Here is a 26894-nt window from a genome sequence, read left to right as displayed (position 1 = left end):
AATTTCCCTGTGGAATAACATCGCACATTCATAATTGAAAGCTTAACCATTTTATTGATTGCCTAACAATTGGCGAAATTTAATAAAGGGCTTTTCAGGTGAGGATGACTCATGATCCACACCTGTACATAAGCTTAATTATTTGTCGCGCAACGCGAGTCGACGGGTAAAATTATTTATGCTTGCGTAAGCGCGCATGGTCAGAACTGTGGTGAGGTTCGAAAAATGGACAAATTTAATGATTTAAATTTGAGGTCGCTGCACCAGTGCAGGCAGTATCGCGTCTTCTCTGTGTAACGCTCGATTTCGTGTTTGCTGTCTGTGATATGCTATTTTATTGATTTATGGTTACTTCATGAAAGTTCATCATCGTCGTACACTTCATCGTTTTCCGTTTTGATCCGGATCCGGGGGAGGTTCGTTTGCTTTTTTGAGGATGCGTTTCGAGGAGCATAACCGGGTGGGTGGTGGTGGTGGTGCGGTTGGGTGGATTTCGAGCAGAGTGTACAGCAATGTGTAGCTTAATCCGGCGTCGTCATCATCATCATTGACGTCGTCGTCGTCGTCGATGGCCGTCATGTTCGATGGATGCTTCCATATCGGGGAGTTATGTCAGCCCAAAACGTCGTCTTCTTCATATCAGCGCTGGAATTTTTCAAGAAAACCATGGTGCTCAAATCTGGGATATATATATTATGTTCCATCAGTGGCTTACATGAAAGAGGGATACAAAACAGAATGCTAAAGTTACAAAATTCAATGAAATTGATTTTAAAGCAAATGTTGCAAAAATAATACAAAATGTCTTAGACAATAATACTCATTCGCACGGACGAGTTATTGGTGGTTTTAAAATATAAACAAGGTTTTAACTCATACAACTTTGACAGAGTTTTGAGGTTTTGAAAACGGTTATAACTGGCCCGTGCAAATGGGGCATAATATTCTTCCTCATTTTAAAACCATATTTTTATAGTTTCGATGAGACTGGTACAATTTTTTTTGTCAATTAGAAGACCCGGGAGGCGGAGTCTTGTCGCAAAAGAACGATACATGCCTGTGGATCCGTTGGCGAAACCGCAAGGTTTAAGAAGGTCACATTATAAGGTGTTAACGTCGATTCCGTTTTTTTGACAGGGTTGCCAGATCTTTAAATTTTTAGAAACTTTGGAAAGGTCTTCCGTATGTTTTAGTGGATTTTCTCAATTTTAACGGTATTGAGTAAAACTGGTATTTTGGTTCAAAACAAAAAATAAAAATATTTGAGGATGACTATGGGTCAAAAACAATACACCTCTCGTCATTTCTTAATAACAAAAACAATTTAAATAACACCGAAAATATTTCAACGTAGATTTGTTCCTAGATAGTTTAGTAACATTTTTCCAAAATATGGTGGATTTTGATGAACCCTACCTTAAATGCCAATAGTTTGAAAATTGACCCAATCTCAGATTTTTCAGCGAAGTCATCTTAAGAGGCAATATTTGTAAATATTGCTCGGTTTGTTCTAGAGGTCGTATCGAGGTGCTCCGATTTGGATGAAACTTTCAGCGTTTGTTTGTCTATGCATGAGATGAGCTCATGCTAAATATGAGCCCTCTACGACAAAGGGAAGTGGGGTAAAACGGGCTTTGAAGTTTGAGGTCAAAAAAACATAAAAAATCTTAAAATTGCTCGCATTTCCGTAAAACTTCATCAATTCCAACTCTCTTAGATGCATTCGAAAGGTCTTTTGAAGCCCTTCAAAATGAGCCATAGACATCCAGGATTGGTTTGACTTTTTCTCATAGCTTTTGCAAATTACTGTTAAAAATTGATTTTTTGAAAACCTTAATAACTTTTGGCAACAGCCCCAACACCCATACTCCCATAGGTCAAAAGATAGGCAATTTCATGGACTATAAGCCTATCGTATTAACTTTTTGGCCAATCGCAGTTTTTCTCATAGTTTTTCGATTTTTCTACAACAAACATTTTACAATGTTAGTTTTTGCCCTGTAGGCCTCCATAGCGGCGTTTTTTGGTCTTAATTTTGTCATATTCGGAATCCTCGGACAATTTCACGTAAGTTAGAAGTATTGGAATTGTAAATTTGATTTAAAAAATAATTAAATAAAACATTTTTGAAAAAAGAAATCGATTTTATTTACCCTATGATGAATACGTCAAATGCTGTATCAAGTAGGCGAAAACCTGTTTTACCCCTAATCCAACAAATTGTTAAAAAATATTTTAATTCATTCTAAATGGCAATTTTTCCAATCAAATTTACAACTCCAATGCTTCTAATTTACGTGAAATTGTCCGAGGATTCCGAATATGACAAAATTGAAACCAAAAAATGCTGCTATGGAGGCCTACAGGGCAAAAACTAACATTGTAAAATGTTTGTTGTAGAAAAATCGAAAAACTATGAGAAAAATTGCAATTGGCCAAAAAGTTAATACAATAGGATTATAGTCCATGAAATTACCTATCTTTGACCTATGGGAGTATGGGTGTTGGAGGCTGTTGGAAAAGATATTAAGGTTTTAAAAATCCATTTTTGACAGTAATTTGCAAAAGCTAAGAGAAAAAGTCAAACCAATCCTGGATGTCTATAGCACATTTTGAAGTGCTTCAAAGACCTTCGAATGCATCTAGAGAGTTGGAATTGATGAAGTTTTACGGAAATGCGAGCAATTTTAAGATTTTTATGTTTTTTTGACCTCAAACTTCAAAGCCCGTTTACCCTTTCCCTTTAGAGAATATTTGGCATGAGTTCATCTCATGCATAGACAAACAAACGCTGAAGTTTCATCCAAATCGGAGCAACTCGATGCGACCTGTTACATTGGTGAAAAACTCGCTCTTAAGATGTTCCCACACAACCCTTTAACAGAACTTAGAAGAACCGGACCCAGGCCCAATGTCACCCCACTGACGGTATAAATTTTCAAACAAAATTATAATTTAATGCGCAAAATGTGAACGCAATCAATCGGTTCCAAATTTTAGGGGGATGTTTGAGGCCATAAAGGCACCGGAAAAAATTGTTCCGGTTGGATTTGATCATTTTATTTTGTGTCCGTATAACGACGAGCCAGTATAATGGTTATAGCTTTTCTCAGTGAGGAAGGCAAAGGTTCAAGTAGTTATGTCATTGACATGATCAGAATGACAAAGAACATTCACGAATATGATGAAATGATATGTCCAGTATCAAGAATTACGAAGGTTGATGCCTATTCGAATGGTCATTATACGGGTTTCTTCCGATCCTACCAAGGAACTCCTCCACCAGAGCCTGAACTATAAAAACATCGACAACAAAAATTGAGATGGTAACATCGCTCGCGCAAACTTTTTTAAATTTTTATTTATGTAACATGTAGGTATTTTTACGCTGCAAATTACATTACTACCACTTTTAAACGGATTTCTTTCGTCGTCTTTTAGCTATTTTTTAAATACAACTCTTTAAGATGTTTGAGCGGTTCCGACAGCTAGTTTTACGCGCCCATGACTTTCTGCTGTCGTTCAGTGTAGCAGACTATCTGCCAACCAAAGCTGGCAGGATAAGTCTATTATTTAGTGTGGCTTAAAATCAGCAATTGCAGGAGGAGGGAAAGAGGACGAGATTTGGTGACGGTTCCACCACCCTCATTCCGGTAATATTTGATATTCAAAAGAAAATTTGCCCGCGTGCGAGTTTCTAGCGAAGGCAATCTGTTACTTGATTTACATACAAATCGTTTCAAGGAAGATAAAATTTTTCTCCAGCCGGTCTGATGCGCGCGTGGTAGCAGGCAGTTTTTGCTAGATAATTTCAACCAGAATGAAAGTTACGACCGTCGTCGCGAAGGACTTTCCGCGCGGAAAAGTAATGTGCCCATCAACAACTGGAGCGCAAAGTCCCATTTCTCTCGGAAGCAAAATTAAAGATCGTGGCCATCGTTGACCATAAAGCCATTCGACTTAATGGACTGAAATTGCCTATTTGGTGCGATTCCTGGAAGAAAGTTTTTCTTTTTCCATCACCCTGGAGTCTCTTCAATTGCTACTTAATTTCTTGTTCGACAACATAATCAACGTCCGTTTCTCGCCCAGTCACTTGATATTATAATTTCCCCTTCAAACGGTGGTGTACCGTTGAACAGATTTTCGTGGGCTTGTTTTCGTGGGAATTCTCTCCCAGAGTGCGGCGGCATTCACGCCACGTACCAAGTAATGGAGGAAAAACCGCCCCAGAAATTGCCCAAATATCGAGCCGCAGCCAAGAACGTGACAAGGATTTAATAAGCGACACCTCTATAAATAAGAGAGCGAGCAAGAAGCAGGACGAAGTTTTCTTCCAACAGCTAAAAGGTTTATTTCCAGCCCGTTGGGAGGAACAAAACATCGTTTTTTGGCGGGAAAAAGGGGGACATTTGCGCGTGTTTTGACAAACAATGGAACAGCTAATTTGGAGCAATACCAGCCTGTCATTTGAAACGCTTTGTGAGGCTTATGTTTTTAACGTTTAAAAGTCGGTACACTATTTTGAGTTTCATAAATATTTATGTTTTGGATTCTGTCAAGTTTAGAAAAAATGTTAAGTTAACAATTAATTGGTGATTGTTTTTGTTATGCATATTTTGATACGAAAGCTGTCATTAATTGCAACGAAACCCGAATAACAGTTTCTGCAGAATTACTTTCCTGAAGGTGTAATCTTTTTTCAACTATTTGATTTTTATTTTATTTTTTTGTGTAAAATAGCATTCTTAAGCATTACTTAACTGTTGGAACTTCACAACAAATGTTCGATCGAGCTTAATACATTATTTTAATTCAATGTGAATCACTAGATTGTAAGGAAAAATCAAATTATATCAGACTCGTGAGCTGAACGTCACCAGGCAAAAGCCTCAACAAATAATCGGATTCTAGGAATCCTTCAGCAACATCAATGTGGTCCATTACATAAATCACTGCCGTGATTGGCTCATTCAATCCTGCTGCTCGTGGAGAAAGAAATGCGTGGCTCAAACTTTTCCCGGAATCAGCCGGATGATGAACGTGGAAAGTGTGAGTTTATGAAATCTAGCAAAATGATAGGATTTATTTCCTGTCACTGACGATATTTGAAAGTTCTGATGCAACGATTTGAAGTTTTGCTCGAAATTGCCAACCTCGTGGAAAGTAAACCAATCAAATGTTGAAACTTCCACGTTCAACCTTTCCGTGCCGAACCTCCCACGCGGGAAAACTTTTGAAATCCGCACATTCCCACCACATGGGATGGCAAAATTCGTCGTTCGTGTTCTAAGAATTGATCAAAGTTTGGCAGGGAATCGAGTGAACTTGCTCGTCTTTCCGCGAGAATTGACCCGGGACAGAAAGCAAACAGCCTGGTATCGAACTTATCGCTTATTACGCCGGATTCCAGAAGCAGATTCCGGATGTTCCGTGCCCTTTCTGGAGAGTAGTTACAGTCGCAGTTGCGGAAAGTTCGCCTTGACGATATACACTTCAAATGCACACGCAAAAGTTAAATAACAACCTTCGACAGATATGAAGCTGAGCTGAGTTGAGTTGAGCGGGAAGTTGTTGGGAAACACGGCAACGACTTGATGAAATGCTTTCTCCTTCTCCGTAACAGGACTGGCAAAAGCTACGGAAGCAAAGTACGGAGTTTGGTCGCTAAAGGATTAGTTTAGGTGTTTGACGTTTTGAGTGAGGTTCATTAAAAGTTTTAAGAGCAACACCGTTCCTTTACCGGTTCGTGTACTGTCTTGTGATGTGTGTGTGTGATAATGGATGGCTTTGGCGTCAAAGTTTCCAGATGGGAGTTAAGTGGTGAATCACGGCGTTGGCGTCAAGCTCGGATTACGGTGCCGAAGTGACAAAAGTGCCAATTTGCAAAAGTTGTGGAACGGGTCAAAATACGAGAACGGGAGGCTGTCTAATTATTTTAACTTACGTCATTTCATGCTTGTTTAATTAGAAATTCGAAGATACATTTAAATCCTAGTTTTGAAAAAATAGTTGATTGCATATTAGGATGTAACAAAAATGACTTTTGGCGGGCATTCAAGGATTTGTTCCGGTGGGCATACTAAGCCCAAATCCATAATATGAGCTTGATTGGACGTAACAGGAGCTGGCGCTTTGCATTTGAATTTTAAATAGGATGTAACCCGTAAAAAATATTTTTTCAAAAACGTCCATTTGGCCACTGAAGTGTTTATTTTCAACATCATTGGCGTGTAGGCCAGATCCTTGCGTATCTTTTGGTATATATAACATTGAAATATGGAGCACCCTGGAGCTCGGTACAGACCTTCAAAATTAGGCATTTTTTCGAAAAATCGGCCCGGCAAAAAGATATGCGTCGTGCCTCACGATGCCCTTGACGCCATTTGATTTTGCTGGGTCAATTTTTCGAAAAAAAAAATTGGAGGTCTGTACCGAGCTCCAGGGTGCTCCGAATTTCAATGTAATATATACCAAAAGATGCGCAAGGATCTGGCCTACACGCCAATGATGTAAACGCTTCAATGACCAAAATGACTCAAAAAGGGACATTTTTGAAAAAAAAAAAAAACTTTTTTAAGGGTTAAATCCCATTTAAAATTCAATTGCAATGCGTCAGCTCCTGTTACGTCCAATCAAGCTCATATTTTGAATTTGGGCTAAGTATGCCCACCGGAACAAACCCTTGAATGCCCACCAAAAAGTCATTTTTGTTACATCCTATTGCATATAGAATTCCAAATTGTTTGCTGCCCATGTTCGCATAAATGTCCCATGTGTGTGTGTGTGTGTGTGTGTGTGTGTGTGTGTGCAACCAACCAAACGGGACCACGCGGTCGCTTCTTACAAATTGAGTTGTTTCCATGTATTTTTAGATCTACATTCTATACATGCAAATAACTCGCATAGGCATTGGAAGGTGTTAGCTCAGCCGAGCTTCGGTGACCCATTTCTACGCTGGCTAGCCGAGCGCGAGGTACTTCAGCTTTATCGACAAGCCCCGCCCTGAAGAACGTTTGGACCAATCGGATTCAAACGTTATTTAGAACTTCCGAACCCTTGTCAAATGGACAAGGACCCAGCGCGTATATAGTTGATAGTAACAGTATTTCTAATTCCAGTCATAGCTCACTAAGTCGCGAAGGCATAGTGGTTAGCATTTTTGCATACTAATCCAAAGGACGGGGGATTGAACCCCGACCCGAGCGACTTTGATTTTTCGTTCATGTTCAGAGTTTCAAGATTTATATTTCCTATACTTTCTCGTTGGGAGCAGATGGGAATCGAACCCAGGACCATGTTCGCATAAATGTCCCATATGCAAAAACAGCAGGCTGAGAAAAACGCATTAGAAGTTTGTCCCATACATAAGGCTACGTGTTAAGTTTTCGCGAAAAAACAGGATTTCCTCCTGATTTCTAGAACAAAGTACTGGATGTTATAGGCTCCAATTTTGAACAAAACTCCATCAATAACTCGAAATCGATGAAAATGCATATGGGACATTTATGCGATCAGGGGCAGTATGAGTTGCTTTGGAGAATTCGAACGGTGCGGGTCGCGGTTAACACGCCGGTTTTTCGTTGCCGATTCCGTCTTTGTTTTCCCCCCGATTGTGTGTGTATTTCGACCCGGACGATTTCGCGTTTTCGCATTTTATTTGGTTTTATCTTTCCACAGCCGGCTGTCTAAGATTGAATCATTTATGCTAAACTCAACACCAAATAACCGGGAATAATCTCATCCGCATCATCCGACTGTTTGCCTTGAGAATGCATAATACATCACATCATTAAACAAAATTCATTGATTATTGGGTCGCATCATCATCCTCTATGATGAATCCTGGCCATTACCCTTTCCCACTAACAAAATCCCAAGTAGAAGTAGTTTTCCGGCACACGTGGGGGTGTGGATATCGTATAGAACCCACCCTTTGTAGCAACCTGTGCTAACTAACATTCCCGTCCCAATCCCCTCGAGATCTACAAACTGACATGGCGGGCGCCGTTGGTGGCCAATGACTGTTACCTATTTGCTTCAGATCTAGTTTTAATGATCTTGATGTTTTATCTTTTCAACGCATTCATACATGCTGTTGATAAGGGAAACACCATTAGATCGTTTAAGCGTATGGTCAGTTGTATTGATAGGAGATTACGGTCCTGTTCAGCAACGGAGAAGGACAACCATGGGTGGTCTCTCATGCTCATGCTCATGCTCATGGGACATTTATGCGTTCAGGGGCAGTATGGTGGTCTATCGTATATTATTATTATATCAAATCAACACATGTTTTGATTCCTATGTTATCATGCTTAGCTAATTAAAAAAATAGTTAGGGGAGAGTGGGGAGACTTGATCCCCGGGGACACTTGATCCCAAGCCTGTATCTCGTCAGCATGTGGGTAAAACACTTAGCTTTGTTCTAGAAAGTTGTGCGAAATTGACTAAAACTCATTGTAGAAAACAAAGAAAAAAAAATAAAAAATGTTTAGATTGAGCTACACACATTTTTCGAAAAAGTGCTGCAAAAAACTTCCAAGAGATCTTTTTTCTTTGTTTTGATAAGTATAGAAAACACTCAAAAATTATTTAAAAAAATATTTTCTATACATGAATTGCTTCATAAACATATCAACTCCAAAACCCTTACGCATTTGACGTTAAATTTATCGTCATACTATTTTTGCAAACAATTGTTTAAAAAAGTACGTTTAGGGAGACTTGATCCCTGCATTTTTACAGTCACTGGAATCAGCCTCAAGATTAATTAATTGAGCTGGGGTTTCGTACATAGTTTCCTTTAGTATAGTTGTACATAAATTACACCATTTTTCAAAAGTTTTGTAAACAAAAATTACCAGCTTTTGTAAACATGCTCAATTTTGGTCTAAAAAAGAAAATTTTAAGTTTTTAAATATTTTGCATGCTAAAATTGTTATATTGTGAACATAAACGTACAGGTTTAATGTGAAATTGCTGTAACTTATAGAAAATTAAAAGTTTGGATGAATAAAAAATATTTTGCTTAAGATTTTTTCAAAATGTTTAAAGGGGGATCAAATTACCCGCAACATTTTGAAAATGCCACTTTAAAATATTTTTTTAAAACGCTTGGCATGATTCGAAGAGTTTATCTGATGAAATACCCTTATCAGCCAAACATAGTTGAATGTTCAAGCTTTCAATTCATGCAAAAAGATCATAGTTTTGTGAGAAATTGACAAAGTTATGTGCGATACAAAAAAAGGGGATCAAGTCTCCCTACTCTCCCCTACATATTTACGTTTTTATTTAATAAATGATTTTAAAGTAAATTATTAGGGTCATTCCCGCCAACTCACACAGCACTTGCCTCGACTCCTCTTTGATTTCCATAAAAATTGGTCTGAAAAAAGTATTTTTCAAAGTTACAAAAACACGAAATTTTAAAATGAAAAATGTTGTTCTAAATGAGAAAGGGTCTTTGCTTTTGCTATTGCTGTTATTGAATCAAAAAATACATTAAATTACCCATAAAATGACGTGCCCCAAAATGTTTTACACACCCAAAGTTAAAGAACGAGAGGATAGTCCTTACGAAAAAAAAACGTGAGGAAAGTGCTATATTGCGAGAGTATAGTCCTCTCGCGTGTTCATCCGTTCATTGGAACAGTTCATCCTATTGAGTGGCTTATATGGACACATGATCGCCACTTAGTCACCGAACCGCGGTGGCCCATACAGCAAAGGCACGGTTCAATATGCCGAAGGTTTTGGGTTCGAGTCTCGATACCGGTACTTTTTTTTTGATAAATGAACTTGTTTGAAGATGAACCCATGAGTAAAGTACTCTCGGTAATTTCGGGATTTATCCTCTCCGTCCGCACACAGTACCATTTTACTACCGAATCGTGCTCTTTATTCTCTCGTATGCCGATGCCCAGTTCTGGGTGCAGACGAGTAACGAAAAATGGTAGAAGTTTAAAACAGTTTTTTTTTGTGTTTCACGCAAATTGAAGAGGGTCGGGATAACGGTTTCTGATTTCTTAAGAGTTGGCAAAGAATAAGTCAACTATTTAAAGTTTACAATTGCATATGAAATTCCAATTTATTTGGTTTAGCGGTCTCTTGTGTAACACTGACCAACAAAAATTTACAAAAATGACTGTGCAGGCTAAACTCGAAGGGAAGCTTGAAGTTTGGAGTCTCCAGAATCACGTGCATTTTGAAGTTTTCAAAAATATTTAGCCTTGGCCGAATGGTTTTTCTCCAAAGTTTGTATGGTGAATTAGGGCGGTTCGTCGCTGTTGCATAAAATCCAAAAAATGCATGCAATGGTGGTGGGAGTAGCGAACAGCACTGATTCTCCATAAAAACATTGGAGAAAATCCTTTCGACCCAGACTAAATATTTTTGAAAAATTCAAAATGCACGTGATTCTGGGGACACAAAACTTCACGCTTCCCCTCCAGTTGAACCTGCGCAGAAATTTTGCTAGTCATTGTAATCAAATCAACTTTTTTAAAACCTCTATTATTCTACTGTATCGTAAATATGATAACTAGAAGCCACATTATTAAGATTCATAAATATCTCAAAACAGGGTTTTCAGATCATCAAACTTTACTACTCAACAAAATACCAAGTCATTCTCATCCGAATTTACAAATCTGGCCATAAAAGTTTCAATAAATTCCATTTTGCAATTCCGTCGTGAAACTACTTACATTCTTGAACGACGAAATAGCCTACTTATCTGTACCAAAATAACAAAATCGAATAGCAACACGTTTCAAAATAAATGCTTAAAGAGTAACACTTTTCAACATTTTTTTATTTAAACGATTTATTGACAAAATACATGAAAATTTGACATTAACTTTCACTCAATGGGTGTTTTTGGAATTGCAAAAATGCTGCATGGAACTCGTTGCAAAACTTGATTTTCAGCACTCGTCGTATTTATCAGTCGTTGAACCTCGTTGGATAAATGTACGACTCGTGCTGAAAAATCCTCTTTGCAACTTGTTGCACAAACTACTATTAAGGTACTATGTTTCAGGAAAGCATTGCCACCTATTATTTAAAAAGTACAGAAATTTGTTTTATCTATATTTGCGATTTACATGGACACTGGACAGTTTTGGCAGATCTGCAAACCATTCATAAGTATTTTCATCAGTTCCTGAGAAACACCCTTAACGAGTGTCGGTGTTACATTTGAAAGCCGATCTAGAGACAGTTATTTTTAGGCATGGCTTTTATACTTTTTACCCAACTTAATAATTTATAAGAAGATCTAATGCTACCCCAAGCCAAACCGTATGCCACCAACCCAACCAAAATCGGTAGTACCAGGGCTAAGAAAATCAAGTGATTCACACAAACAGTTCAGTTTTTATTCTGATCCTATATTTTAAATTGAAGGGGGTCTGTTCGGAAATCACACAGACAAAAAATCATAGTAATGTTACATCTGGGAATGTTAACTTACCTCGAAAAATTTGTAAATTTACATCATTTTGTGTAATTGCACTTTAATCCCATAAATTGAGGTAAAATAACATAGCAAAAGAGGTTATTTCTTTAAGTGAGGCATCATAAAATAAGGTTATATGGCAATTTGGTTTGGCAACCTGATATTGATTAGTTGTCTGCAATTCCTCTCATAACTAAATGGTCACCATTTTATGAAATCATTCCTACCCTGTATTGTATACTAAATTATTCAGCAAACTAAGTTGCCAACGTCGGCGACGGAATCGAAACCCTTGTTGAATATTGAATTACTATGCTCACAAAACTTTCAAACTAGCTAGTATCCCTCGCAACAACACCGCCACCCTATTTCACAAACCAAGCCAATAAACCATTTCCCCGATGAGCTGCGAGGCAAAAACTTGTTCATTTCTATTTCGGAGAATATTTGATCAACGTCGCCTCATCCATCCCGGAGCCGCCCTAGAGCAGATATGGAAATTTTGCGAAAACGGAACGAGAACGAACGACCAGCAGACCAGAAAATGACAACACATTAAATTAATTGGAAAATTTTAATTGTGACTTTCTGGGAAGCTGGGCAGCCGTTTGGATGATAGAGTCATTGCCCTAGGCTGAGAAAAGTAAGGTTAATTTACTTGTCTCTTGAATAATTTGAGAGGGAAGTATATTTAGCTGTAAAATTGAAATAACTATTCAATTAGTTGATTTTCTAGATGAAAAATTGCGAATAGCATAGATACTTGAAAGTACGTATAAAGTGAGCCGATCATGGTTTGTCAACGAATTCTATTCATCTGATAGAAATATGATGAATCACGATGCTATGAAGTAGAAGAGAGTACCCAGCAGCCGTAGCAATCACGTCAATATGTCGATGCGATATAAGCGGGATCAAGCTTGCGCTACAGTAATTGAAAATTAAAACTTAATTGAATTGCAAATGTTTGCGCGCCATCATCATGCTGCTGACACTAGATATAAACTGCGAGATTATGTGTGTTCTTTTGGAGGAGACTAAATTGATTTTGTTTTAGAAAGTCAAGTTATTCAATAATTTGATATTGAATAGTTGATACTGTCGTGTGATCAGGTATGTACATCAGGCAGCGGTACCGCATGATTGATTTTTATGTATTCTCTTTGAGTTCAATTTGTTTTCGGAGAGCATGTGTGTCATTGCATGATTGCAACGGCATGTTCGCGCAGCCTTCCTCCCCAGCAGAATTTGTGAAATGTTTTCCGATCACAGAATCCTCTGTGTGATTAATACAACGTAGTAGGCCTAGCTGCTTTAATCAGGGTCTTTGGATAATCGAATCACACAAAAAAATTACGATGTCTTATATTTCTAGATTAAATTTTCAAAAGGTCCTATCTGCATAGGCGTCATCCATAAAGTATGTCACGCTCTAGAGGGTTTCTGAGCTAGTGTGACATTGCATGTTATAAGTATAGGAAAAGCGTGACAAAGGGGGTGGGGAGGGGGTGGCGCTTAAATGGTGATGGAATATTGAAAAAATGCATAAAAAATAATGATAAAAATATCGGAAAAACGGAATCGATGAACACCTTATAATGTGGCCCTCTTAAACCTTGCGGTTTCATCAACCGATCCACAGGCGTATATCGTTCTTTTTACGACAAGACTCCGCCTCCCGGGTCTCTTAAGTGTGAAGGTATGGTACGGGGAGAGGGCACCGAATACCTATATTAACAATTAGAATTTTTGCGTCTGCCTCGGGATTCGAACCGGCGACCTCTGGATTGTGAGCCCAGTGCGAGGTCCGATTGATCCACACATGCAGAAGATATCAACAAAGCATTTAATTTGAATTTCATTTCAAAAACTTGGTAGATATTCATAAGTTATAGTCTAATTTTCAAAAGTCGCTAAAAAACTAAAACAGGTCCTGTTGCAGTTGATATGCATATATCATGATGGTCGGAATTTAATTACTTCCAACTCTCTTCGCGATAGCGATCGTGGGTGAGTGCAAAGTCGTGAGAATGTGGCAAGTGGCCGGTCGGACCAACGGCCACCGGAAACATGGCGGAAATTCATTGTGGAAATTTAACTTTGCTGACCTCCGCGGCCAGCGGCTTCGCAGCATGTGGCCTGAAGCCAGAAACGAGTTTAGCTGGTCAGTCCAAAAACTTCGAAACTTTTTACGTGCTGGGGGAGGAAGGCAGTTAATTTGCTCTTTTCTCATTCCGTTGCCTACTTACGGGATGTGGCCCGTCATACCGTCGTTCCGCTCGACTTGGACCGTTGCAGTTCTTTGCTTTTACTACGAAGTATTTCATCGCCTCATAAGTCCATCCCAAAATCAACCCCGCCTCTGGCAGTGCTCCCAGCCAACCCAATCCAGTACTGCTTATCGCTTTTTATCCCTGTACAGAGGTATGTTTTATTGTTTTCTGATGAATTTCATAATGAAACAACCATAGCAGAATACGGGATGAAGGGAAATTTCGTGCTCGCCGTCCGTCCGACCGTTGATCCGCCGTCTGACAGGCAGCAGCAGCAGTCTACCATTCCGGGGGATTAAACGGATCGGACGGTTGAGATTCCCGGCGTCTGGCGATGGCCTCCCCATTCCTGCAACCCCTTTTATCCGGCCGCGCGTTCCGGTAGAATAAACTCAACTTTCTTTTTTTGCGTGCAAATTCCGATCCGTGCAGAATCCCAGAGCGGATGATGATAAAAATTTAATAAAAATATTATAAACATCAGCGACACATGGTGCGGTCCACGTTCCGGCAAACTTATTTTCAATGTGGCTATAAGTCTTTTATTATTGGCCGATAATCTAATGTTTTATGGGAGGCGAACTGGCAGTTAGTTATAGGATATTCCCCGTGCTTTCTTTTTTTGTTATCAGTGAGTTTTATGTGGTTGCCACCCCTGCTGATAAAGTTTGAAAAAAAAAACAGACACAGCCATTAAAACATGAAAGCAATTTGCAAACCACCAAAAAGTTGTTTTGAAGGCTGTTGTAGATACCTATTAAAAACTAAAAAAATTACTTTTCTTTAAAGCCGTTGCAAATATTTTTTGAAGTTTATGTCCCTCGGCTCTGACCAAAGTCGGGGGGGGGGGGGCATCGAAAATCTTTTATCGTAGGATTGTTCTTAGATATTTTACTAACATTTTCCCAAAATATGGTGTAAGTTGATGGACTCTACCTTAAATGGAAATCGTTTGAAAATTGAACTAATCTCACCCCTAGAGAGGGTGACATTGGGTCAAGTACTACGTGAAACTAAAATGATGCTCAAATACAAAGATATAGTAAAAACAAGTCATCCAAGAGTGTTTCTTGTTCGAGGGAATCGTATTGACATGCTAAAATGTTTGAAGTAGAGATTTTCAAACATTTGGGTACTTTTGATCAAATTCAACAAAAATTTAAAAGTTTTTTTCGAGAGGTCATTTTGGCCAAAACGTACCTTAACTTGAGACAGCTGCTAAAATGACAGGATTTGTTTTAGGAACGAGATTTTTTCAGAAAAGTCATCTTAAGATGTCCCTTGCACAACCCTTTTAACAGAATTTAGTTTCATTGAGAAGTACCTGAGAAATGGTAAAATCCGTAAAAAATACTTTGACCCAATCTCACCCCCCAGACCCAATGTCACCCCCACTGACGGTATCTGAATACATTCAGTTCAAAATATTATTGAGTGTTCACTGTCCAATTACAATCGATGATCTTTCAGCCCAATTTGATACAGCATTGATTGACAACACAAGATACCTACGGTAAGATTCTGTATTTTGTAAAATTTGACAGTTGAAATTATTTTGCAAATGTTGAGACAACAAGCACCCATCTATTAAACAAAGCCGCATTTTTTAAAGGTAGGTGGGAAAGCTAGTCGTAGTTTTATGCTTTGAATTCTGAAGAAAAGTTACCCAAAGCCTGAGAATAATAAACTTTATAAACGAAATGCTTATTCGCCCTTTTCTCGTGTTGGTCCAGAGTTTCTCCAATCAGATCATTTTGGCGTATTACCAAATGTAGAGATCAACCTGCGAAAATTTTTACAGTGGACCACAATTATATAAACAAATCAAATCTTCTACACAACTATTTTAACACCTAAACACCCAAACTTGCAAAATGATAGAAACTTTTGTTCCGAGGGCTGCAAAAACATAAATGTTTCGTAAGATTTGATTTTTTTTATTTACACTCAGTTTACTTCTTTAAATCTGGAGTTTTTTTTATTAGGTCCTATAAACAAATATAAACATTGAGTGTATCCCGCTTACTCAGATTAACATTGACAACCTTTGGGGGGGGGGATACAGTCAATGTTTACATTTGTTTATAGGACCTATCAAATAAACATTTCAAATATAGAATAATTACCAAACAAATGCAAAGCAACGACGAGCAAATTGTTCTTTGTAAGGGTCCTGATTGCTACAAAAGACTCGGTCACTCGCGAGCACAAGTCTAACGCGACGAAAAACTGCTCTGCTGTATTCCTACCGTTTGTCACTTTCACACCAATCGCTACTGAACACTCTCTCTTTGCTTTCCCTCTCACTCCAATCGGTTAGTAGAGCTAGTGCGTCCATCCAGGAATTCCGGGACAAAATCCAGGATTTTCCCACAACCGGGAATTCCCGAATCCCGGATTTTCCATAATTTGTCAGGAATTCCCGAAATTGAAAAAATAATCATATTTTGTTCTGGAAATTCAGATTTTGTTGTGGATATAGTAGAATACTAAGTAATCGATAAGAAGCATTAACATAGAAGAACAGTTGAATACTAAGAAATCGATAAAATTAATTTAAGTTTGTATTCGGCAAATATCAGCATTTATTTTCTTATAATTTGAGTTAATAGGTCCACAAAATGCCCAGCGCTTTAATTTTATTCTCTTTTATTTTTTGAATAGAATGGATATATTTACGTTTATTTACGATTTTAAATTTGAAAATAATCTCATGTTAAAATATTTTTAATTAAACACCGGCATCTGTGGCAAATAAGGACAAATGCTACTTAAGCAAAAAAAACAAAACATTTGAGATGACTTCGGTTAAAACAGGAACAGAACAAAACAATTATTACACCGATTTCCAAATGTATTGCTCTAAAATCTCCTGTAGGGGAGTTTGGGGTAATATGGACAGTGGGGGTAATTTGGACACCCCTCTAAAAATCACGTTTTCTTCGGATATAAAGTGAAAACGGCAATTTAAGTGATAAGGCTAGTACTAGTAATGGCCTAGGAGTATGGACAAACCAAAAAAGTTGGAATAGGTTAAGTAGTTTTGGTATAATATGTAAAAGTTTCCAAAGGCCGGTTGGCACTGCCTTAAATTCTAAAATTTGAAGGTTAGGAAATAAGGTTTTGCAGGAGTTCTATGGCAAAAAGTGGACATTTTTTGGTTAAGGGGATGCTTGGACGATGCCTGAGATATGTACGTATAAAAATTGTGCATTTTATCCATTTTATCATCAAAAATCGCAATTTATGATAGAATATGCTATGGGGGTAATTTGGACATGGCTTGTGGGGTAATTTGGACATACCTGAAAGTCTACCTGTCAGGCAACAAAAAGTAACTTTCATGGTTGGGTGAGTTTTTAAAGGGATTTAGATAAATTTAGAGTGATTTAATATGTCAAAAGAATCAAAAATGAATGCGAGCAATGTGTACTTTCACAAAACCCCTATTTTTTAATTTAGATAAATTTATTCCAATATTCGAATTGATGAAAATCTGATTACTGTACATTTGGCGTTCAACAAGACTCTAATGTTGATTGCTTTTAATTAATTTCTTTGACATTTCTAATTTCTATGCTGGTTTACAATAATATTTAAATTTGAAGGGCTACAGAATGTAAAATTAAAAAAAATATGATATTTTCAGGCTAATAAATTCTTTATAAAGATTGATTTATATAAACATAAACGATACTTTAATCACTAAAAACAAGTATATTGTGCATGATCCAGAATCAATGTTTAAATCATTTCAGTATTAATGATTAAATTATGTATACTACACTGAACTATTTGTTATTTTCCTATTGAATTATAGTTCTATCACAAAATCATTATTTAAACCTTTGATGAAATATTGTGAGCAACACTTCAAAATATAAAGCAATTACAAAACCAGGTTGAAGGATAAAAAACATGCTTAAAAAAATCAAATGTTAAACTTATTATTAAACAGTTGTCCAAATTACCCCACAAAAGGTGTTCATATTACCCCACAAGGTATGTCCATATTACCCCACAAGGCATGTCCAAATTACCCCACAAGGCATGTCCAAATTACCCCATAGAGGTGTTCATATTACCCCCACACAAAAATGTGGGGGTAATTTGGACACCTTTTAACTTTTGCGATAAAAATGGGTTTTTCATCAAAATTTATCGAAATGAATGACATTTTTCCATCAAATATAGTCTCTATTATCCTCTGGTGTCATCCACATTCCTTTAAAATATCCATACAGCCCGTAACAGAGCAATTTTCTTAGGGTGTCCAAATTACCCCACACTCCCCTACATATTCAAACTTTAGACCCGATTTTCCTCCGGTTGGCGGTAGTAACTTGAAGTTAATTTGTTAAATATGTTTTATATAAAACAATGAATTCGAAACTATTCAAAAATTAAACATTGACTTGTACAATTTTATTTGTTGTCGTTTTTTGTTTTTTTAAAACATATAACTTTTAAAGCTGTTTTACTCATGTCATATAAAAAAATTATAAGGAAATATTTTCATAAAGACTGATGTCATTTTAACCCTCTAACGCCCATGGTTACTCCAGAGCACCACTTATTTTTGTCTTCAAAATCAAATATCTTTGCGACCATGCATTTTGTCAACCTAGTTTAACCTGCGTTAGTTTATATAGAATGTTAACTTGTAACCAATAAAATTTCATCCAATTTAGTCGATCCAGTTACGAGTAATGTTTAAAAAGTAAAAATCTCGATTTTGCTCTGGGCGGGAAGGGGTTAACCGCAAATAAAAAAAAAATGAATTTGGAATTAAAAATTGTACTTGATTTAAAATCCAAACACCACAAAGAACAAAATTGATTTTTATCAATTTTTAATTTCTTATAGGCTATTTGAAAACTGTCGTCTTTGTTTAGATTGAAGTGTAGATTATCACCATTTAATATTATTAAGCTAATTATATGATTTAAAACTTGAAAACATAACAAATATAATGAAAACATAGATTTAATTACTGATAAAAAAATTCCCGGGATCCGGAATTCCAGGATTTCAAAAATATTTTTCCCGTTTCCCGGGAAATTCAAAACCAGGAAAATTGGACGCCCTAAGCAGAGCGAATGATTCAGAGAGACCGATTTCGATAAACGCTCAAAACTGACTGAAAATAGTTCGCGATCGGCTTGGCTTTGATCATTTAAGAAATTGCTTAAAATCAGTTTTATCAATAATATTTTGCAATTTTGTTGTTTACACAACATCAAAGACACATTTGACAGCAATTTCCACAATGCCAAATTCTAATTGACGGCAAACTATTGCAGTGCAGGCCAAGTGAGCGCCACGCTTCTCCTATCTGAGCATATTCGTGTGTGACTCGGGTTGATGGACGGAGTATGAAAAGAAATTCACGAAGTGCCTATTTGTCTCGCTGAGTGAAGCGATTGTGCAAGTGTCGTGTTCGCTTGCGGATGGTTGCGCGCTCCAGTCGGCAAAGATTCGTTCGGTGATGAGTCAGTGATTTCTGATCTTTAACCTGAAAATCAGGACCCTTGGCTCTATGTTGATTTTAGCTCACTGCAATGAGTATCTAGATTTCACTTACATAAAAGTGAAAAATACAACCTAATTGTGATGTCATCCCTTTTCAGTTCAAATAACACAAAAGAGGCATCAATTGCCTTCGGGTCCAAACTTTAGCAATTTGCTGTAGTCCGGTGATTGAGACTTGTAAATGTTATCATTAGTCAAAGCAAAGCTTTGTTATTGCATCATAGAAGAAACCATTCAGAAGCTAACAAGCCAATTTAGAATATGCTCTTTCTGAAGGAATTTCAACAGAATGGATAAGCTTATTTTGCATATTATCATTTGATGGTATTGTATAATTTTGCTGCTCCATATTACATTATGTAGTCACAAGAACGTGACACACGTGTCAGAGAGTGTGACATCCAGCAATAAATTGCAAGTCATATCGTGTACGAAAACGATAGACTTTAGCGTGTGATGGAAGGAGGTATGGTGTATAATAAAAGTATACATATTTACGAGTACAAGTACAGGCGTCGGAGATCGTCAGGGCGGCATCAGAACACATCCATTCATCCATCGTCAATCGTACATGCCCAGTCCGTATACGAATCGAATGATTCTGGCCTATCAATTTAGCATACGATATCACATCCATCCAACATCGGGACGACACATTCATTGGCATCCAGTACATCAAAATATATTACGTTCCGAATGGTTACACAACGTCATGCATAGATTTACGGCCGGGACCACACCGTATTCAACTCTCCGTCCGAGCTTTTTTTTTGCTTCGTGATACTTCAGTGTGTCAGAGCGTGTTCGGGGCCAACCATTGGACGAAGGACCTTGTTTGTCATCGCAAATTCATACCACCCTGGGCCGGCAAAAAGCTGTTATTGATGTACAATCGACGCACCGTAAAATATTTCGCTTTTGCAGCTCTCTGTAATGTATCATCACTGACTGGCGGCTGGGGCGACTAGAAAGGCTTGTTGATAGCCAGACGCTCGGGCAGCAGGGATTCATTTGCCAAATTGATTGATTTGATTTACTCTTGCTGCGTTTCTCGAAGTAACGCATTCCACTTTTTAGTCCTGTTATGATAGGAAACACGGTACCAACCAGGGATGGAATAATCACAAAACAATCAATTTCGCTTGCGAACTTTCTTCACCCGCGAAAGAGAGAGGAGGCAAATTACGCAAAAGAAAATCGATCCCAAAATTCTCCCAGAAAATCAATTTGCTGATGATTTTTAGTGAATTTCCTTGTCAGCACCACTTAAAATTGATTATTTCACTTTGTTTACACACATTGCCCATCTACAAAATGTTACAGGTCATTTTTCGACATGTGACGTTACACTTGCAAGCAGTCTTCCCGAAACGTCCGCACGCCGTACACGCCGTACAAGTTTTCAGTGCAGATGAACCTCAAACACACCAGTTCTCCCCGCACGGCGCACTCAAGCTTGCACGCGGTGTAAACACGGGGTGCACACCTCGGTTACAACGCCGTGCGAGCGAAAAGCGTATAAAGAGACGAAAAAAATGACTGCTTCTCACTCTCTCTGTGGCAAACACTGTAGTGTGACTGCAGCGGAGAATGAAACACCACTTTACAGCAGAGGGAGCGTGAGGTAAATATTGTTGTCTCTTTTCTGCGTCGTCGGCCTGCAGGGGTTTGTACCCGAGGTGCAAGGTTCAATTTAAACTTGAGGATCGTGTACGGGTATAGCCTTTACACGGCAGAGTTCAGGTTTGCTTGTACGCGTGCACACGAGGTGCTGGTGTTTGATCGAGTACAGAAAACAGAGAACGCGGTTGAACGCGGTGCACGGGGATCACTGCTTGCAAGTGTAGTAGTGGAATAGATGTTCCGCCAAATAATCAAGATGATGATTTTTTTCAGATTCCTTTTAACGATCTTTCGTGCGCGAGAGAGGAGAGCATGCTCCCTTCGGATTTTTTCTCTTGATAAACATCCAATTTTTTTTTTTATGATGATTATTCCATCGCTGGTACCAACCATAATTTGTTATGATGTATTATTTTTATTGTGTGTGTTAAGTTAACAATTGAGTATGGTGAGCTAAAAGCAAACCCCTACATTTCATTGTCTAAAATTTGATGGGTTATTGCAATCAATGTCAAATTTGTTTTAGAAGCTCGGTAGTGGCATTGACTATGTTCTGAGAAAGAAATTCGCAATTCGGAATTTTCAGTGTAAGAACGGGCCTTGACCGATCTTATGCACTTGGTTTCCGACGAACACGCACTGCCCTTACACCTATTTCTCACCCTTGCTCTGAGTCGAGCAACACGCTAGAACACGCTTTGAGTGTTCGTGCCACGCATGCACACCTTCTTTTCCGGTTACGCATTTTAACTCGGCCGGGGGTGGTACATTGCGTAGGGTTTGATGTAAGTATAAACGCCTAACCATTTAAAGTGTGCTTATCAACTTTCATTAGAGCAAAAACTGTTATATTTTTATTTTGAATTCAAAAACTAGTTGTTATTTTACTGTGTATTGTTTTCTGCTGAAATCTTCCATCATCTTTGATCATTCCAAAAATTGAGTAAGGGCTCGAACCTCATGGACAGTGAAAGAAATATACTATTTGAAGAATCAATGGTAAAAGAAAGATAGTAATTTATGAAGTAGATAAAGAAATTAACAATAGTTAATAAATAGAGGTAACTAACAAGCTTAGATTGTATTAAGTGCAATTTATAGGGCAAATGAAAAATTATTCAAATAGATAAATAAAGATAAACAAAATTGACAAAAGAATTAAGAAAGTAAAATCGAAAACAAATTTTGACAAACATTAATGGGCGATAATAAACAGAAGGCGTGTTAGAGAATCAGTGAAACAAAATAAACAGAATATAGATGGTAGATAAAAACGGAAAACAGAGGAACCCCGTTCTGCGATGTTCAGGTACATCCACAGCAGTTGACTCAACATACTGCGAATCAAAACAATACCGTCTACAATCACAAATTACTTCCCAGTCCTACATTGGCGCGCCCCTTTTAGCCGTCTCGATTCTGACCCGCGTTGGTCAAAGGTTTACGAGCCGTTTCCACAGGCCACCTGCAAGGTCACACTTTGTCATCATGATGACGAAACCAAGCCAACATGGAGGTAAGAAAATAAAACACTTGCAAGGAATCAGAGGTATACTGTCATGATCAAGAATGATCTAACAGGACTACAGACGTAGTCAGTGACGCTCCTTCCAGGATGTCCCTCGCCTGAGCGTCAACTGATGAGGTATCATCAGCATCATTCGCCCTTGGCCTGCGACTATGTTCTGAGAGAGAAATTACAGACAAAATTATAAATTATTCATTTTGGCGAAAGTCGCAAAACTGCCCTAATTTTTTTTTCAGGAATAGTTTTCCTCCCAGTAAAATTAAAATAAGCTGTTACTATTGAACATAATTTAAAATCTTGATGAAAATTTTGGGAGAATGTTGCGCTCAAAAAATGAAATCTTCTTTTAACACGTCTTAGAAATTTCAAATTGAAAAAAACATCAAAAATCAGTCTAAAATTGATTTGATTTGCAGTTTCATTTTTCAAATGAAGAAAATTTCGAATAATAGGGAATTGCATGAATACTGGTAGATATCGATAGATCTTCAACAACCGATAAACCATGTATTTTTCATCGACATTTTCTCGACGAATTATTCTGATACACAATTCTAAACTTTTAGCAGTAAAACGATGAAAAACAGCTAATTTTACAAGTGTGCGTATAAAAAATCTCAAAACAAACCAATGTATTGTATATACAAAGTATTTATGCAATTCCACATAGAAATAGGTTTCATCCACTACAATTTTTCTATTTTCAGTGAAATTGACTCTTCAAATGCATTTTCCACTCGCAATACATACCAGAACACTTGCACACGAGAGTCTCGAAGAAAATAAAGTGCCCCATCACTGGAGTGAACAGCCGAGCGACTGATTTAAAGCCTCTGGCGGCTCATAAAGATGCATTACTTGAGCGATCCACCACCGAACACAAGAGCCGAGGAACAAAAGATTTCTATTATTTTGTACCTACAGATCCATCCATCCCGATGCCATTCCGCGCCCCTCGAGCGCACGAGGAACCAGTCAAACCGGAGAACAACCCCGCGGTATAACGTATCCTACATATACAGAATGTGTGCATCGGAACCTGGGACGACTGGAGGAACGAACGTTCATGCATAATGGATCGCATGGCATTGAATATAAATGTGCCGAAGACGGGCCCGCTCTATTCCTCAACAGTTTTCCGCGGCAGAGGCGTATCCCACGTGCCAAGAGATTGGAAAACTGTTGAATTTTGAGATTGTCCCGGGAGATTTTTGGAAGAAAATTGCTGTTTTCAATTGAAAACCAAATATGCAGGGATCATCAAAAAGTTGCAAATCATTTCGGCAATTTTGAAATTCCAAAAAGTCTTTGTAACAGAAAATCCAATGATAAATTCCTAGATTTTGAATATTCAATACTCCAAGACGAAAAATGTCTGATTGCCTAAACAACATGAACGTATTGCAATGATTTATAATGTTTGATCCGCGCAATTTTTTTTTACCCGGGCTTTTTTTATCCTTTATTCTTACGCATTTCCTGATCTACGTCACTGGCCAGTAAGCCAACTTTCCGGAGGACTATAAATGAAAAACTTTCCGTTCTCTCTCCCTCTCAAAAAATGTGGCCAACCTTCATGGTCATATAATAGTTTAGTTTCCGCTTTGTATTTTCCCTTTTTTGCTCCTCAAAGTCAAAAGTTCGATGAAAATTTCCCGAAACAGTGCGGCTTCGAAGATTGCAAATAAATGCGGCTCGCCCATTATGGTCGTTTTATGAATACATGCTGCTGCTGCTGCTGCTGATGCATCGGCACACAATATAACCACGTGATAGAGACCAACTTTTTCAATCACGGTTACCCACACATACCCCAAAGACCCCCGACCACGCTCTGGAAAACTATCACCAGCAGCTGATGTGATGGCAGCCAGCTGGGTTGTGAATGGATCTTCAAAAATCGATTGAGCATTAAAATTTCAAGCAGAAATTTACGCACCAAGCGGAAAATATTGCTGCAAACGTTTATTGCAAATCACCCCCAATAAATAATACCACGAGGGAGGGAGAATATTTGGCAAAAGGATGCTATCAAAAGTTATTTATCTGGGTCGGCCGTGTGGCCACGTAGGCGAACAGTTGTTTTCCTATAAAAAGAGAGAGGAAGGAGAGACCACTTACCTGCCACTCGGGGTAGATTTGCCAAGAAAATCTCCTTGAGCAACATTAATTCATCTTCCGGTGCGGATGTTAGCGATCCGAAACAATCATCCTCGGGCCAAACTTCTCTGCGGAGGAGAGGGAAAGAAAGAGCAAAAAAAAAAAGACGGTTTGGCGTTAGTGTGGGATATTATATTGCCAGCTAGATTCAAGGGCGCAAAAAAAGGCACGCGGCCAGGTAAAATTGTGCCGATTTCAACAGATCTGGCTGGCCTGGCTGAAAAAATTGGAGGGGTTTTATTTGGATGCATGAGTTATATGATCGTAAATTAGATTTATTAAAATTCCTTTTTTAAGCTTTTAACATTTGGAAAGAAATCATAGGAACCATCCATAAACCACGTGGTAAGCCCTCTACTTTTATTTACAGTACAGATTCGATTGTGGGTCTCGTGGCGCAGGGGTAGCGGCTTCGGCTGCCGATCCCGATGATGCTATGAGACGCGGGTTCGATTCCCGCCTTATCCACTGAGCTTCTATCGGATGGTGAAGTAAAACGTCGGTCCCGGTTTCTCCTGTCTCGTCAGAGGCGCTGGAGCAGAAATCCCACGTTAGAGGAAGGCCATGCCCCGGGGGGCGTAGTGCCAATAGTTTCGTTTACTCGATTATTCGAAGGCCTCGGAAAAAATTCACTTCGGATAATCAAAACTTCGGATAATCGAACCAAGAAAAAAAAAAATCGTTGTCTAATTTTTAATTGTTGAGCATAGGTATATGACCCCTAAACTACGCTACAACTATTTAGAATTTTTAAATCCAAGATGGCGGTGATGCAATATTGAAAAAAGGCATTTTATATTTTAAAAGGCAATCAACAACTCAAATTTGACTTAAGGGGTTACATACATGTAAATCGTCAAAAATGTCCGAGGTTGGTATGAGCACACATTCAAACAATTTTTTAAATCTTTTTGGAGGGCATTAAAATATATATTTTGATCTATTAATAAAATAAATATGAAGACATTTGGATATACCTTTGCCGAGATATAACTATTTTAAGTTAGCAGTTTCAAAATGGGTGCCACGATATCTCAATACTGCTTTAACCAAATCGGCTCAAAATTTTGGTGAAGACTCGTTGAATCGGTCCTGTGTGCATGACGAATGACGATTTTCAAAAAAACTCAATTCTTAAAAAAGATAAAAATATTTTTATGTTTTTCATATAAAAATCGTCAGTTTTTAATTTTTGTATTTTTTTTTAAAAGCAAAATTTCAAAATCGGGCTTCGTCATGCACACGGAATATGTCTTGAGAGTCTTCACCCCAAATTTCAGCAAATTTGGTCCATCCCATCTCGAGATATCGTGGCACCCGTAAATCAACTCGGTGTTTACAGAAAAACGTATGGCAAAATTATGAACTTAATTCGTCTCTTACTCAGTTCAGTCACGGAATATCTTCATGAAACTTTCAGGAGTGATTGAAAATCATCTTTTTAGTGAATTAAGTGAATTTTCTGTAGTATGAAATTCTGTGATTTTCTACATGTATGTAACCCCTTAAAAGGGGTCGTAGAACTCAAATTTTACGTTAAAAACAAGAAAATGAAAAAATGAATTTTTTGTTCGTGATTCAATTATCCAGGGTCGCTAAAAAATCACATCGCGCGATCAATGAGTGAAGGTATACACACACAGTAAGCGCCACTGTTCTCAAGAAAAACAACGCGTTGCTAGTCCCGCTGTGTAACCAAGAAGGAACTCACACCAAAGCGATCGTTCACAATCATCCACTGGGTGGATCTCACCCGATTCGCGTCGTCAAGGGGTTTGTTTATTTGGGACCGCAACGAATCTTGAATCGCGAGCGGAGAGCGATTTCCAAAAATCGCGACTTGTAACAATCCATGATTGTTACAAGAGACGATTTTGGTGTTTAAGGGCAGGACCACGATTATACGGTTTTATTGAGAATAATTGCATTGAATATTTAATGTTTTCTAGAACGATTAGTTTTAATATGAACGATTATAATAAATGAATTTAATAGATTACTTATTTCTGGAGTGTGTTAAACTCATTGAAACTGCATGGGCACGTTGAATGCGTTTCCGTTTGTTTCAGCTCAAAGAACGTGTTCGTGTTTGTGTGTTAATGCAGTTAAATTTGAAGTAAAGGTTGAACAAAGTTGCACAAGCTGTTAACTGCATAAAAATGCGTGATGTGGTGAAACGCTTTCGACAAGAATTACCTCCCAACAAAAGAGCAACGGGTTTTTTTTTTGTACCGTAAAACGGGGTGACTTTGATAGCAGTCACCCCTTTGATAGGTTTGCGATTTTTCCGCAAAATGAAGAATACAATTAAAAT

The 26894-nt window shown here is 38.0% G+C and overlaps 1 protein-coding gene across 1 annotated transcript in view; it reads right to left on the bottom strand.

Moving 5' to 3' along the window:
• LOC6031420 (protein timeless homolog) overlaps positions 1-26894 on the bottom strand; it is a 158445-nt gene that overhangs the window by 112617 nt on the left and 18934 nt on the right. Inside the window, exon 8 of the mRNA XM_038263257.1 lies at positions 24542-24648. Coding sequence (XP_038119185.1) covers positions 24542-24648 — 107 coding nt within the window. The remainder of the gene's footprint in view (positions 1-24541; positions 24649-26894) is intronic.

Source organism: Culex quinquefasciatus, chromosome 1, assembly GCF_015732765.1.
Source record: "Culex quinquefasciatus strain JHB chromosome 1, VPISU_Cqui_1.0_pri_paternal, whole genome shotgun sequence".
Lineage (NCBI taxonomy): Eukaryota > Metazoa > Arthropoda > Insecta > Diptera > Culicidae > Culex > Culex quinquefasciatus.
Note: the sequence above shows the minus strand (reverse complement) of the source record. Positions and strands in the feature narration are given on the sequence as shown.